General features: G+C 42.2%; 2 protein-coding genes across 12 annotated transcripts in view; both read right to left on the reverse strand.

Annotated features, from left to right (window-relative positions):
- The window catches only part of LOC123773487 (oxysterol-binding protein-related protein 3), a 60939-nt gene extending 59326 nt beyond the window's left edge, over positions 1–1613 (reverse strand). For 2 of the 4 annotated variants that reach the window (XM_069317903.1, XM_045767303.2), the window contains exon 1: positions 943–1155. In XM_069317903.1, the coding sequence (XP_069174004.1) occupies positions 943–1025 (83 nt within the window). In that variant the 5' untranslated portion in view covers positions 1026–1155. Of the gene's footprint in view, positions 1–942; positions 1157–1488 lie in introns of those variants that run through there. The other 2 variants (XM_069317905.1, XM_045767304.2) reach the window with 2 other exon arrangements.
- Positions 1614–5491: 3878 nt separating this feature from the next.
- The window catches only part of Pisd (phosphatidylserine decarboxylase), a 40407-nt gene continuing 30640 nt past the window's right edge, over positions 5492–15258 (reverse strand). For 7 of the 8 annotated variants that reach the window (XM_045767297.2, XM_045767296.2, XM_045767299.2 and 4 more), the window contains 2 exons: positions 13332–13576; positions 5492–12100 (listed from right to left, as the gene is read on the reverse strand). In XM_045767297.2, coding sequence (XP_045623253.1) covers positions 11450–12100; positions 13332–13576 — 896 coding nt within the window. In that variant the 3' untranslated portion in view covers positions 5492–11449. The remainder of the gene's footprint in view (positions 12101–13331; positions 13577–15258) is intronic. The other variant, XR_011225768.1, reaches the window with a different exon arrangement.

Genomic DNA, 15258 nt, shown 5'->3' on the forward strand with positions numbered 1-15258 from the left:
TAGCTGCATCCAGAGAACTGATTGACTGACTTGCTTACTAACCCCCTTATTCAGATGTGAGAATGGTATGGAAGGAACATGAAAAGTCAAGTATGTATTGGACCAATTGAAATGCACAAGCTGAGAAGCATGGTGGTGCAAGGACAAGAAAGAGAACAAGGAATAAAAATCATAAAACAGTACGACTGAATGTGCACCAAAATGGTTTGGCCATGTTGTATGAATTGACCTGAATTATTGGATATTTAAGCGGATTTTTGGATAGGAGGAAAACAATTTCATTGTGCCATGCATCCTGGAAGGAACGAATGCCTGTACACTCACATCCCCCCCCCCCCTAGAAAAAGATTCCCCTGTTCAGCCAGGGAGGGACAGTTCCCTCCTTCCCCGTCCAACCTGGCAGGGCCAGTCCCCTCCGACAACCTGGTAGGGACAGTCATGTACAACTTGGTAGGGCAAGTCCACTGTACACCCTGGGGGAGGGAGAAGCCCCTGTACACCCTGGGGGAGGGAGAAGCCCCTGTACACCCTGGGGGAGGGAGAAGCCCCTGTACACCCTGGGGGAGGGAGAAGCCCCTGTACACCCTGGGGGAGGGAGAAGCCCCTGTACACCCTGGGGGAGGGAGAAGCCCCTGTACACCCTGGGGGAGGGAGAATCCCCTGTACACCCTGGGGGAGGGAGAATCCCCTGTACACCCTGGGGGAGGGAGAATCCCCTGTACACCCTGGGGGAGGGAGAATCCCCTGTACACCCTGGGGGAGGGAGAATCCCCTGTACACCCTGGGGGAGGGAGAATCCCCTGTACACCCTGGGAGGAAGAATCCATTTTACACCTTGGGAGGAAAGAATCCCATTTACACCCTGGGAGGTAGTATCCCCTGTATATCCTCTGTAAACCCTGGGAGGGGGGGGCAACATCTAGTACACCCTGGGAGAATTACCTGGTACTCCCTGGAAGGGAGCAACACCTGGCACACCCTGAGAGGGGGCAACACCTGGTACACCCTGGGAGAGACAAGCCCATGTACACCCTGGGAGAGACAAGCCCCTGTACACCCTGGGAGAGAAAGGTCCCTGTACACCCTGGGAGAGGCAGGCTCCTGTACACCCTGGGAGAGACAGGCCCCTGTACACCCTGGGAGAGACAGGCCCCTGTACACCCTGGGAGAGACAGGCCCCTGTACACCCTGGGAGAGACAGGCCCCTGTACACCCTGGGAGACAGGCCCCTGTACACCCTGGGAGAGACAGACCCCTGTACACCCTGGGAGAGACAGGCCCCTGTACACCCTGGGAGAGACAGGCCCCTGTACACCCTGGGAGAGACAGGCCCCTGTACACCCTGGCCAGAGACGGGCCCCAGCCTGAGCCTTCCCCTGTGCCTCCTGACACCCCTGCAGGTCCCGCACCTCACCCTTCAGCACACCCCTCGACACGCCCCCTCACCCTACCTGCCTCACACCTCACGCGCCTCACACTTCTACTCACCCTCCAGGAGTAATATTGACACACACGGCCACTTCACCTACAGAAAGGTACCAGAGAAAACATTTAGTCTATTACCCGCAGTAGAATCCAAATCTATGTCATCGTAACAAGAACTCTAACGAAGTCAAGTATTCTAACTATTATTTGATTATATATGATTTAAAAAGTAATACTGTAATTATAATAATTATATTGGTCATATATTGTGTAGTTTGAGGTAGAGAGCGACAGGCAAGGGTGTGGGTGCGGCGGACGGGAGTGGAAAGCAATAGCACGGAATCGGCCTTAAAGGGGTTCAGGTCTCTCCCGGTATCTATAGTGCCGACACCTCGCTCCGGCAGGCGGCCCTGCTGGGGACTCCGGCCCCCTCACCATAGCACAGGGAGGCTACACTACCAACCTTTCACCTTCTATGCACTAGACGGGGGGGGCATCCTTTCCATCCTAAATACACTAGACGGGTCATCTTTCCAACCTATATATACTAGGCAGAGCATCCTTCCATCCTATATATAGTATTACACTAGATGGGGGAATCCTTTCGTCCTATACACACAAGGCAGAGCAAAATTCTATCCTATATACACTAGATGGAGCATTATTCCATCCTTTATACTCTAAATGGAGCAATCTTCCAGCTTATATACAGTCCATGAAGTTGGTGTTATAGATTCAGCTACTCGGAACAAGTTCCAAGTAGCACGGGCTATGGTGAGCCCGTAACTCCCCCTGGCACAGGAGCGGGGCAAATAGCACGGGCTTTGGTGAGCCCGTATTGGACTCACCTGGCACAGGAGCGGTGCCGTCGTCTCCTTGCAGTCCATGAAGCATCCTTCCAGCTTATATCCTGTCCGTGAGGCATCCTTCCAGCCTATATACCTGAATTTACAGTGGGCAAATATGTCTTATATTCTATATTCACTAATTATGTAAAGTATTAAGTAGTCGTTTTCTTTTTTATCGTCAGTTACGTCGGTCTCATTTTGCAAGACTTTTTGGGATCTTAATATTTTGAGCACAGTTTTTTCATAATTTATTTTTGCAAGTCTAAATTCCCTAAAGGGTAGCTGCATTCATAATAATAATAATAATGATAATTTGTATTTAAGCAAAAGTACATATATATGAACGTTGCCCTTTGTATGTCTTGTAATCAATGTGATTTTTGGTGGATTGATTCTTCACGTGGGGTGTTTTGTAATAACTTTCTCATTCTTTGATAATTAAGGTAATCAAAGAAATCAACGTCCTGATGGACCTTTATATATAGGCTTCTAGATAAACATTGATCCAGGACAACGACTGGATCAATTATAATTGATCCAGTCAATTATAATTGATCCAGTCAATTATAATTGATCCATACATTGGTCCAGGACGACTTCTTTTCCTAAAGTCAAAGTCCCCGTGGCGTGGTGGTTTCGCACTCTGCACCGCCCTTCGCGAGTAATTTGGCCTTGGTTCGGCGCCAATCCTTAACTGTAGCCTCTGTTCACCGAGCAGTGAATGGGTACCTGGTTGTTAAACGATTTGGTGGGTCGTATTCCCGGGAAAATATGGATTCAAGACCTGCCCGAAACGGTATGCGAGGTAGTGGCTGTACAAGAATGTAAGAACTCTTGTATAAAAAAATACAATACCTTGAGAGGTTATGGACGGAGGGGCAGGAAGTTCAAGAACATCGATACAGCAGACTACCGTATATACATAAGTATATATACGCATATACATATAAAGGAAGAATCCTTTCAGCATACACTGTACTCGCTAGAGACATCAGTCTACACATTAGAGCAGCCATACAGCTTGCACATACCATATGGGGTGCCCAGTTTGCTGCTTTGGAGGCATTCTTAATTGGTATCTACAGGTGTTGACGTGGGGTGATGGAGGTGGTGCAGGCTGTTGGTCTCTGGCTACTGACTGGGATATTCCCAGACCTCCCCCATGTACCCGCCTGTCACACTTGCATGTCTGGCAAGTCGGTGATGCTCATCAGCCCTGTCTGTCCCTCTGACATTCTTTCCCATGGGTAAGTCCTTATCTGGATTTTTGTTTTGTTTTGCTAATCTGAAGTTCCTTTTCAGCTCCAAATTCCAAGAGTGAATGTAGTTTACTCCAAGGCTTCATACAGAGTAAGTAATTATAAGCACAATGGAGCTACTAAAAGGGTTCCTTCAAATTAAAAGTACTGTACTGTACTTCACTATATCTCCACCCATCACAGAGTCTGAGACAAAGTAACATTCCCAGGGATTGTAGTTCAGCATATGCAGGTTACCACTGAGGAGACTAATGATGCACCAGACTGATGGAGATATGGGTGCACGTCTCTCAATGCCTGCTTTACATGTTTAGTTGCACTAAACCTCCTCTTTTACCTCCAAACTCCTAGCAAAGATGAAGGGGAACAGGAAATATACTTTACAGTCTTTCGTGTTCTACAAACACACAAGTGGTCGGAGGCCACAAAGCCAGCTTTTATTTTGCACCAAGATTGTAACTTTGTTGAATGCCTATTACAAATTCTCTGTGTACCTAGTCATAAAAGCATTTGTGTGTACGTCTGGTAACATACTATATGTGTAAAGGAAGAAATGTATGTGTGTATCGCTCAGAATGTTCAGTATATGATTATTGTTTGTGATGTGTCTATAAATATACTGTATATGAACACGTTGTTCTGAACGGGGTGAGAATAGCTCGAGCTGCCTCATCCCCTTGTGTGTATTTATACCTCAATAAACTTATTTGAATTTGAAAAAGACAGGTCACCTCTCACATCTTGCCTTTGGCCAAAATGGGAGCATCACATGCCTCTCATAACTGCTGCCTTTTGGGTTACTGAAGCATGCAAGCCCTTCTCTGCCTGACACATAAAGGTAGTGGCCATGATGTGGGTCCTCTTGCTAAATAACCTGTCTGTTTGTCAGTCATGCCTGGGCAAGAGTTATTATGGTGCAACTCACCTGTCTTATTTGATGCAAAAAGCTGGTAGTCTGTGTCATGACAATGTTTTAAACTCATTTTATAGTGTGCGAAAAAGCCAAGAAGATAGAAATGCGAGTACAGTACAGTATATAATTATTATTTAATTATATACTCACATGTCTATCTCCTTGGCTTTCCTCTCCTACCTTCAGATTCACTTAATTTCACTCTCTGTAAAGGGGCTTAAATGTAAACGGCAATAGGGAATAAAGCTATATGGATTCAATTTGTCAATAGTGAATATTTTAAATTCCTTAAATACCAACTCATTGTAAGCAACTTACATTGGAAGCTTGTATAAAGCAGCTGAATGTTGTGTTGTAGTGTTATAAAGCTGTGGTGAAAGTATTTCTGGAGTGTGACACTGGTGGTTGTATGTGAAACTCTAGCTTAGTGTGAAAGATAAAGGGAATGGATTTCTTCTATCATTTACTGTGTGTTCTGTAATTTCTTACAGGCTGATCCCACCCCACCACATAAAACTTGGTACTAGGGGGCAGTGATTATGCTATGAAAAAACAACTGTGCATTTTAGAGTTCCACCATAAATCTCTTGAATATTAAAACTTACACTGACTTTCATCAATCATAATTATATATCAACTTATTACCAGGAACGGTTGAGGGCCACAAGGCTAACGACACTGCAAACCAGACATGACAGGGTTGATATTAAAACTTTTAAAATATTGAATAGTTTTCAGGATATGGATACAGACCATTTCTTCAATAAAGTAAGATGTAACACGAATGAGGATCAACACTTTGAAGCTCAAAACAAGAGATACTATTTCACCTATAGGGTCATAAACCCATGGAATTGTCTACTTGCTGAAGACATTAATGCCAAAACACTGCTGCCATTTAAGATCCAAATAGATAAAATCATCAGGACAAATGGGGGGACTTTTGACAAACCACCGGGTTTGTGTCCTCGTCGAGGACACTAGAGAATAGCGTCCTTTGGTATATTCAGGTAAAGTACCATTAAGTGCTGGAATAATAATACATATTTGATATGAATATTTAATACAAACTGTACAAATATGTGCATTCTGGGGACATATACATGTTTACTCAATAGGAAAATAATTGAATTACAATATTCCCAATTCTGAAAATAGTGACTTACATCTTCATAGTGCCTAGAAATTTATATTAAGTACAGTACAGTACTGTACTTGATGTGGAATTTTTAAATCAAAATCTCCCAATGTGTCAGAAAATGTGACAAGAGTGTACTACATGACTAGTACTAGATATAATTTCCAAGGACATAATCGGCTTCATTCTTATCAAGTCACCAACACATAAATATAAAACTACAGTATTGATTTTTCACCGTTAAAATACTGTGATTAGCATTCAGTAGAATATGACCAAATGCAGCATTACAAAATTTTATTGATATAACATTCAGTATTACCACAACCTTTCCAAATGTGTGCTCTTCACTACTTTCTGCTACAGGAAGAGACACAGGTATAGTAAGCTGAAATAGTTTTTAAATCTTTTCCTAAAACTATATTTCTTCATTTAATTATAAACATGTAAAGCATCCACAAACAACAAGAATGCTTCAAGAATGTCCTTCTGCCTTATTATCTCTGCTTCACTTCCAATATACAGTACTCATTATTGTCATCAACCTGTGAAACCTCTGTGGAACTACGTGAGCTGTTTCACCACATATTTGTTTCAATTATTCTTCACCAATATTTTGTGATCACACTGTTCATACATAATACGGCAAGTCAGATATTTTCAGTATTAATACTGTACTACAGTAGCAATATTATTTATTAGTCATCAACGTTTAAAGGTTCGACTAAAACAAAATAAAAAATCCCACTGCAGTGACCAAGAAGAGGGTCGAGTACCCAAGATACACATTAAGCTGCCACGGCATCATTAACAAATCGGCCATTTCCTTAATTACATTACTGCATGTTGAGTATGTTTCAAAACTTGCCCCAATATTACAAACATGAGCTGCTATCAACTCATTTGTTTATGGCCATGTCAACAATGGATACTTAATGAATCAATATATTTAAGCTTTCAATATTTATAAGTGTATATAGCAGCAAAGCCATAAGCAGAATTTGCAAATGTCCCCAGTACCACAACCAGCTATCTCAAACTTGAGCAATACAACACCCTCACTTTCAGGACAACCTCACCCCTCACTTTCAGGACAACCTCACCCTCACTTTCGGGACAACCTCACCCTCACTTTCGGGACAACCTCACCCTCACTTTCGGGACAACCTCACCTCTCACTTTCGGGACAACCTCACCTCTCACTTTCGGGACAGCCTCACCCTCACTTTCGGGACAACCTCACCCTCACTTTCGGGACAACCTCACCCTCACTTTCGGGACAACCTCACCCTCACTTTCGGGACAACCTCACCCTCACTTTCGGGACAACCTCACCCTCACTTTCGGGACAACCTCACCCTCACTTTCGGGACAACCTCACCCTCACTTTCGGGACAACCTCACCCTCACTTTCGGGACAACCTCACCCTCACTTTCGGGACAACCTCACCCTCACTTTCGGGACAACCTCACCCTCACTTTCGGGACAACCTCACCCTCACTTTCGGGACAACCTCACCCTCACTTTCGGGACAACCTCACCCTCACTTTCGGGACAACCTCACCCTCACTTTCGGGACAACCTCACCCTCACTTTCGGGACAACCTCACCCCTCACTTTCGGGACAACCTCACCCACCACTTTCAGAATAACCTCACCCCTATTTAAGAAAAGCTTCTCCCCTATTTAAGGATAGCCTCAGCCCTATTTCAGGATAACCTCACCCCCTAATGCAGATGTTGAATACACAGATTTTATAAAGGCATTTGAGTGTGACCACGGAGTGATAGCCCATAAAATGAGATCAACTGGAATTATAGGTAAAGTAGGGTGTTTGATTTTCAAATGTATCAGAATGCAAAGAGTAACAGTCAATCAAATAAAATCAAGTCCAAACACAGTGAAAAGCTCTGTACCCCAAGGCACAGTCCTATCACCACTGCTTTTTCTCATTCTCATATCAGATATAGACAAACATACCAGTCACAGCTTTGCATCATCTTTTGCAGATGATACAAAAATCAGCATGAAAATTACGTCTGTAATAGACACTGAAAAAAACTGAATTACGTCTGTAATAGACACTGAAAAAAAGCAATAAGCTTCAGGTACTTAGCTGTGGTAGAAAAGAAGAACTTAAACAAAATGCAGGGTACAAGACACAATCAGACCTACACACAGAAGGAAAATAACATGAAATTATTTGAGAATTATGATGTCTGACAACCTGATATTTAGCGGACATAACCAAGGAAATATAGGAATAGCTAGGAAAATAATAGGATGGATTATGAGACCGTTCAAACCCAGGGACCCCACCATAATGTTAATGCTATTTAAATTACAGGTGCTGTCCCATCTTGAGTACTGCCCAGTAATCGCTTTCCCTTTCAGAGCAGGAGAGATTTCTGAAATAAAGGAAAATACAGAGAACATACACAGTAATTCACTACTATATGTGACTCACAAACACGAAAAAGCACCTAAATTATTGGGACCCTCTCAAAACTCAAAATGCGCACTCTGGAAAGGAGACAAGATTAGCATCAAATAATACTATATATACATGGAAGTTACTGGAAGGCCGGGTCCCATATTTCTACAGTAAAATAACATACTGGATCGAAAGGTACAAAAGGAAACATAGAATATAACAAGTGAGGAGTAGAGGTGCCATAGACAGAGAATACTGCATGAACATCAGAGGTCCACAGCTATTCAATGTTCTCCCAGCACACATAAGAAATATTGCAGGAACAAAAGTGTACTTCTTCAAGAAGCATTTAGATAAGTTTCTGCAAGAAGTGCCTAACCGTCTGGGTTATAGCGAATGTGTGGGCCTGCAGGCTGGTCCAAGTAATAGCCAGACCAAGTTACAATGAAGACTGTCGGACTGTATCACAATTCTGGCCCCCCAGGCTGGGCTTGGGGAGTATACAAACTCCCAGAACCTTCTCCAGGTAATCTCTAGACAAACCCCCTTCAGGATAATCCTACCACCACTACAGGATAACTGTGCTGTCAATTTATAACAGACTCGCCTCTACTTCAGAATAATCTTACCACCATTTCAGTTTCTGTCATCACAGTACATTGTACAGTTATATTTATTGTCAAGTAATTGCTGTCCTTTAAACAATGTACACAAGGAAGATCTCAGAAATTATATTTGGCATAATTAGCAATAAAACTCGTCCAAAATTTCAATGATTAACTTACAGTATATATAATGGGTAAATATACATATACACTTGGTTCATGTGAAAATGAAGTCAAGGAGACAAGCACAAACAATCATGTGCATGCACATTTTGAAATATCTATTCAGCTATACAAAAATCGCTAACATACCTTTGTTTAAATAGATACGCTTCAAAATTATTTTCCCCATTAAATAATTTGCAATTGTCATTTAAATAATATACTGTATTTATGAGCTGAGATCATTTAGATATTCAAGTCAGCCATATGATCCTTTAGGGACTCATATATGCCACTAGGTCTTTGTGACCTTACCTACCACAACAAGGCTCTTTGCAAATGATCTTGTCAAACCAAGGTATCCAGTGGCGAGTCTAACCCAGCTACCACCAGCTCATTTTAATACAAAGCATAAGAGCAATGCCTTTAACACCCCAGTAAGCATTAACTGGTAAAACAAGGAAAGTATTTTACTGGCAACTATCCCTATCACACCCAAGCAGCTGTATCATAAATGTCAGCGCAGCAGGCAACCTCGATTGGTTCCTAGCATTCAACATAACTCCCAGTTCTGTGATGTTCAGTAGGGCACGTTGATGTTCAGTAGGACAAAGTTACTTTGAACCTAGTGGGAGAAGGAATTCCTTGGTGGACCAAAATGGCTTAGTTCCACAATGCTCCTTGAACCAGACTCAGATATGTGCTTTTCAATGCACTCAAGATAATACTTTTTTTGTTTAAGGATATATCACATGTGGGTACCATGTATATACCACATGTGGGTAGCATGTATATACCACATATGGGTAGAATGTATATACTGTACCACATGTGGGTAGTAAGGGGCCTGACAGCTGAGTGGACAGCGCTCGGGATTCGTAGTCCTGAGGGTCCGGGTTTGATCTCCGGTGGAGGTGGAAACAAACGGGCAGTTTCTTTCACCCTGGTGCCCCTATTCATCTAGCAGTAAATAGGCACCTGGGAGTTAGACAGCTGCTACAGGCCGCTTCCTGGGGATGTGCAAAAAAAAAAAAAGGAGGCCCAGTCGAGGACCGGGCCATGGGGACGCTAAGCCCCGAAATCATCTCAAGATAACCTCATGATACCATGTATATGCCAGATATGGGTAGCATGTATATACCACATATGGGTTTTGCACCTCATCCACTCCACATTTTATAACTTCACCCTCATTTCAATAACACTTTACCAGAAAAAACAAAACAAAAATAAAAAACTAGCTCTTGTCCATATAATATGTAAAAGCTGTAACATAAATGAAGATCAGCAGTGTCAGAAGACAGGGTGGTGGTGGTGGTGGTTTGTTCCACAAAGATTTTTTGTTTGGAAAAAGTGTGGTGCTTTAGTTTAAAATTAGCAACAAACACTTTATCAGAAGTTAATGCTTTACAGTACTTGTATTACACGACCACATATAAAGAGAAGGTACACGACACATGCTCATGAGTTGAAGAAAAATTATGATGAATAATTTGGTGCTTATTATACTTGCTGATAGAAGTTTCAACACAAATATAAGATACCTTGAAAGTTGTCAAACTGTAATTAAGAATTTTCAAGAATATTTTTCCCTAAAACTTATCCGAAACAATATCCATAAAAATATTATTAGAAGAATTAGAAGAATTAGGAAATGATGTGGACCAAGTGTATAACAAGGCAGTAGGTCATTGATCACAGGAGAGTATGAAGGGCTGCAATTTTCTATAGTAAGAAGTATGCCAATATGGCTGACTTGGCTGCAATAATGTTAGTGAGAAGATAATATCTCCACAAGGCTGCTTCTGCTTTATATGTTGTTTTTAATATAAATATAGTACATGAAAATTTATTCAGGATCAGAGAGTGCAAAACATCCAATGTGACAACAAACTGGAAATCACAGACTGAAGATGGTGAAGAAACAGTCAGGTTACCATATCATATTTAGTCAAATACTGCAACTTTTCTCTAATCCATATACTTGAAAATGATGACAATTTCTAAATAATTATTTATTTTTTATACTGTACAGTACTGGTTATCCATTAAATTACAAATACAATGTTAATGATTTGTTGGTTCACACAACAAAATGTCATGAGCAAATAGGTTGAGCTCGACTTTTGACAATATAAACTGTAATTGAATTGTGAACAGCAAATTTTAGCTTACTCTTACAGCTGAAACATTTTAGTAGATGAATATAATTATGGTCACCTTCTAATATTTTTGTTATTGTTAATTTAACAGTACAGTAAGTAGATGGAAAAATAAATCATATTTACAGCATGGTATATCAGTCCCCCATCCCAAATAACTGCACAAATTAATGTTTTGTAAAAAAAAGTAAAATACAATCCATATACAGTAAAGATAATACTGTAAAGACAAAAATATGGCATCATTTGTAACAATAGTAATTCTGCAACATCTTAGTAACTTCGACTTGCAGGAGTCGCATTGCATTTTACTAAAATCTGACTAGCCTCAGCTTCTGAAAGTTGCACCGTTTGTCCACCAAAATATTTTGATTCTATAATATCATAAATAATATTATCAACAAAATATTCTCCTTCATAGAGATGTCTCTGAAAATTATATTTCTCCATGAATTTGATTTTTAAAACTTATTATAGCAATTACATTGTGCTTAAAGCAAGTCTACCTTTGTGGACCTGGATGAGCAATTTCTGTTCTCGCTTTTCCTACATATGAATTTGGTATTCTGAATAATGCCTGACCCATTCTAACCTTTTGTCCAATATCAACCATTATTATAGTATCTTTAGGAGCTTCAAAGACAAGTACAATGGTAGAACCTAAATTAAACTCCCCAAACTCACCACCTCTGGATAGCTCAATTGGTTTATCTTTAAAATGCTTATCGTGAAAACTTTTGTTCAATTTTTTCTCGTTGGTTCTGAGTTCTTCATCAAAATACACTTTAATAGACCCAACATTAGTAGCACCAACTGCTGTCATGGAAAAGAACCCATGCTTCCACTGTCCTACATAACTGACTCTTTCATTTAGAATAAACAGGTTCCTCACCCATGCTGCAATATTTGGATTTACACTTAATAGTTCTCCAGGAAAGTGCCGCCGAAATATCACTTTCCAATCAGCACAAGAGTGGAAACGGTGGTAGTCACCAGGAGCTAGGTAGATAACACACTGGTAAAGCATGTTAGTATCACAATCTCTGAGGCACGTACGGTGGAAACAGTCATCATCATCCTTATTCACCACCATGGGCCCTCCCTCACTCCAACAATTGGGACCAAGAAACTTTCGTAAAGGATATGACACACCCTGGAAAGATTGGTTAATATAATTGTACAATAAGTAATAATATATATTATTAATATTAATAAAAAAAAATTGTGATATGAATACTGCACTATAATTGATGTAGGGTTAAGTCACCGGTCATCAGTCATTCCTAGCAAATGAAGAATGTTACCTAAGCATGTCATAACAAATAATTAGGGCATTTTGTGAAATGAATGTCTCGTTTCTGAATGACACCTCAATAATTCACCTATGCCTCGGCACAGACCCCTCTGAGGACACTACTAGTTTACTAGACTAAGTAACTTTTAGCCCCAGCAGGACTAGTACATTTTCAAATTGTTTTATCCCAGGAAGGGACATACCTCAGTTCAATACATGCACTGTGCTGACCACTGGCTAATTATTATGACAAACAAATATTTAAAAAATCAAAACCCCCTTCCAAAGGATCCCTAGGAACAAGAAATTGATAAACCAACTGTAACTAAACACCCATTAATCAATCAAACTTACCCTCCTCAGGTAGAAGCCCTACAGGTACACAGGGTCAGGGAAGGTGGCTAACCTCATTGCAAGCCAAAGCAACCAAGTAAATTTAGAGAAGGAAAGGGAACTTATCAGGAGAAAGTGCCAAGCCATCATGGCTATAGCACTTGGAAGGAACCAGAATAAGGATTTGGGATGAGACAGGGAAAAGGAATGGTGCCCAACCACTTGGAGGGTCAGGGATTGAATGCTGACCTGCATGAAGCGAGACCGTCGCTTTACCATCCAGACCAAGTGGTTGGACTAAGACAATAAGTGCAAGAATGGTCAACAACTATGAAAACAAAAAGGAAAGCAGTATGGTCCTTAGGACCACTAAACTCACAGAATCAGGCACTCAGCAGGAACCTACACTAATTACATACAGATCAGAGGTCACATATCATTAAAACCAGCTGCAATTGGTGAAACACCCCTCCCCCCATAGCTGTTGCATCTTCAGACTTGATTATGCAGTGTCATTTTATACATAAACTTCTATTTCGAGTCATACTATAGAATTACTCAATATTTTGTTAAAACTATTTTATATTTTACTTGAAACAAACATAAGATTATGAAGACCCTACTCTAACCTTATTTGCAGTTTAGGGCCAATTGGCTGAATGAAAGAAAAGTTTCATAAAATCATAAATTTGTTTTATACTGTATTAAAATAAAACTTATAACAGCAGTTTTGTGACTGTATATAAACAAAATTTACCTTAACTTGATCCAGAGTTCCACAGCTAACAGCACCAAAAGACAAAATCCTGCCATCAACTGGGCTCACCACACAGGCAGAAGCATCTACTGGACGCAACCCATCTTTTAGCGAGCGTCGGAAGAGCTCCGAGAGGCACTTGTATTTACCAAGATCTTCTACTTCTGCCTCAGCCATGTTACAACCAAAGGTTCGAACATAGAGACCAAGTACAGACTTCCTAGACCATTCAGGTAATTCAAGTCCTGGAAAGAAGAAATGTAAAAAGTCTTTCATTATTGTTTCTTACTATTTTATACATTTATAAATTTTTCTTCCTTCATTATGAGTGCCTGCATAAAAAACTAAGGATCAAGTACACCTCTGTCCTGCCTGTTCTTTAATTAATTAATGGAGGGCCCATGGTTTCTTCCATAGTGCCTTTAGGACTCCACTTTCATAGGGGCTCTTGCTGCTCGGCATTTACTCCGCCCTTGGGGCCAGCTGGGGTTTTGTGGCCTTTGTTTGGCCTTGGGTAAGAAGTGGTGGTGTTGCTGGTTGGGGCGCAAGGTGTTGTGCAGCTTGCCTACCTATGCAGCAGCCGTGTTCCTGTTTCCTCTGGGGACGTTGTACTTTTGCAGGGTTTTTATTAAAAATTTCTTTGCCAGGTGGAGGTCTACCTTGTTTGGCCATCGGTCCACTTATGATATCTTGGTGGCCCTCCGCTAGGCCCCTATGCATGTACACATCGCAGTGTTTCAGTGTTTTAGCTCATTCCCCTTGTTAACTCTTGGGTTTAACCGGTTTTGCAACACCTTGCCTGGGCTTCCTGTAGCAGTCAGCCTACGGGCCCTGGAAAATCCTGTCGGGGCTCGGTGGACCGATGATTGAGTCTTCTGGGTTCTGGCTTGCCTCATGCAAGTTTGAAGGTTGCTGTGTGCCTTTGTCTCAGGGTGACAGGCAAAACTGGTGACTGTCATGCTGCCTGCTGGGTCAATGACACCTTTGACCCGGAGTCTTGCGAGACGTGTTCTCTGCCCGTGCTCCCATTTGCCCATTTTCGTGTTACTGAGGTTCAGGTACAGGCAGCATCTGCGTTGCTCAGTTTAGTTTGCTGCAACGCGCTAAGTTGGTTGCCCACTAGGATGCCTTGAGGCTGCCCCATTTTGGTTAAGCATTGTTCACTCCATCTTCCCTTCCCCCCCTGCTACCGGCTCCAAAACGTCTGCGGGTTTCGAGGTCGGGGCAGGGTTCAATTAGTGATGAGACTTGGGCGGTTTCGAGGGCTGCCCCATTCCGGTTTGGGAAGTAGGCATTCGAGCCTGCTCCTCCAGCCGAGGCTTCTGGGTCCTACCAGCAGACCTTCTTCTTTGCTGCCTTTTCCCTGGACTATGCCTTTTCTTCAGCGGTAGAGGGCGTGGAGGACGTCTCTGCCCAGAGGCCTTTGTTGGGGGTTCCCAGGGCTTTGGGGGGAGCCTACTAGCAGTTCTGGGGCTGTTTGCCCCTGCTTGGGCTTTGCGAGCTTCGTGCTCTCCTCCAATGCAGGGGTTTCTGCTCTTTCGGTCCTGGTGGTCGGTTTGTTCGGTTGCAGCCATCTCCTATTTTTCTGGCGAAGAACAAGATGGTGGCTTTCCGGAGAGGCCCTTGAGTCATTGATGCTTGGTTGGTCAGGCCAAGGGTGCATCATGTGTTGTGTCCAGTTGCGGCTCTTCACCGTTATCTGCGTGCCTCGGCCTCCACAGCCGGGAACGCGCTTTGGGTTGATTCAGTTTCCCATGTTCCCTGTTCTAGGGCTCGGGTCTCCCAGGTCGTTCGCAGGGTTATTAAGTCTAGTTAGCCTGCAGTCTATCCTTGTGCCCATTACGAGCAACATGGGCACGAGGATAGACCGCAGGCTGGCTCGACTTAATAAACCTGGCTACTTTGGCTGTCGTCTTCGGCAACATGT

The sequence above is a fragment of the Procambarus clarkii genome, chromosome 89, assembly GCF_040958095.1.
Source record: "Procambarus clarkii isolate CNS0578487 chromosome 89, FALCON_Pclarkii_2.0, whole genome shotgun sequence".
Classification (NCBI taxonomy): domain Eukaryota; kingdom Metazoa; phylum Arthropoda; class Malacostraca; order Decapoda; family Cambaridae; genus Procambarus; species Procambarus clarkii.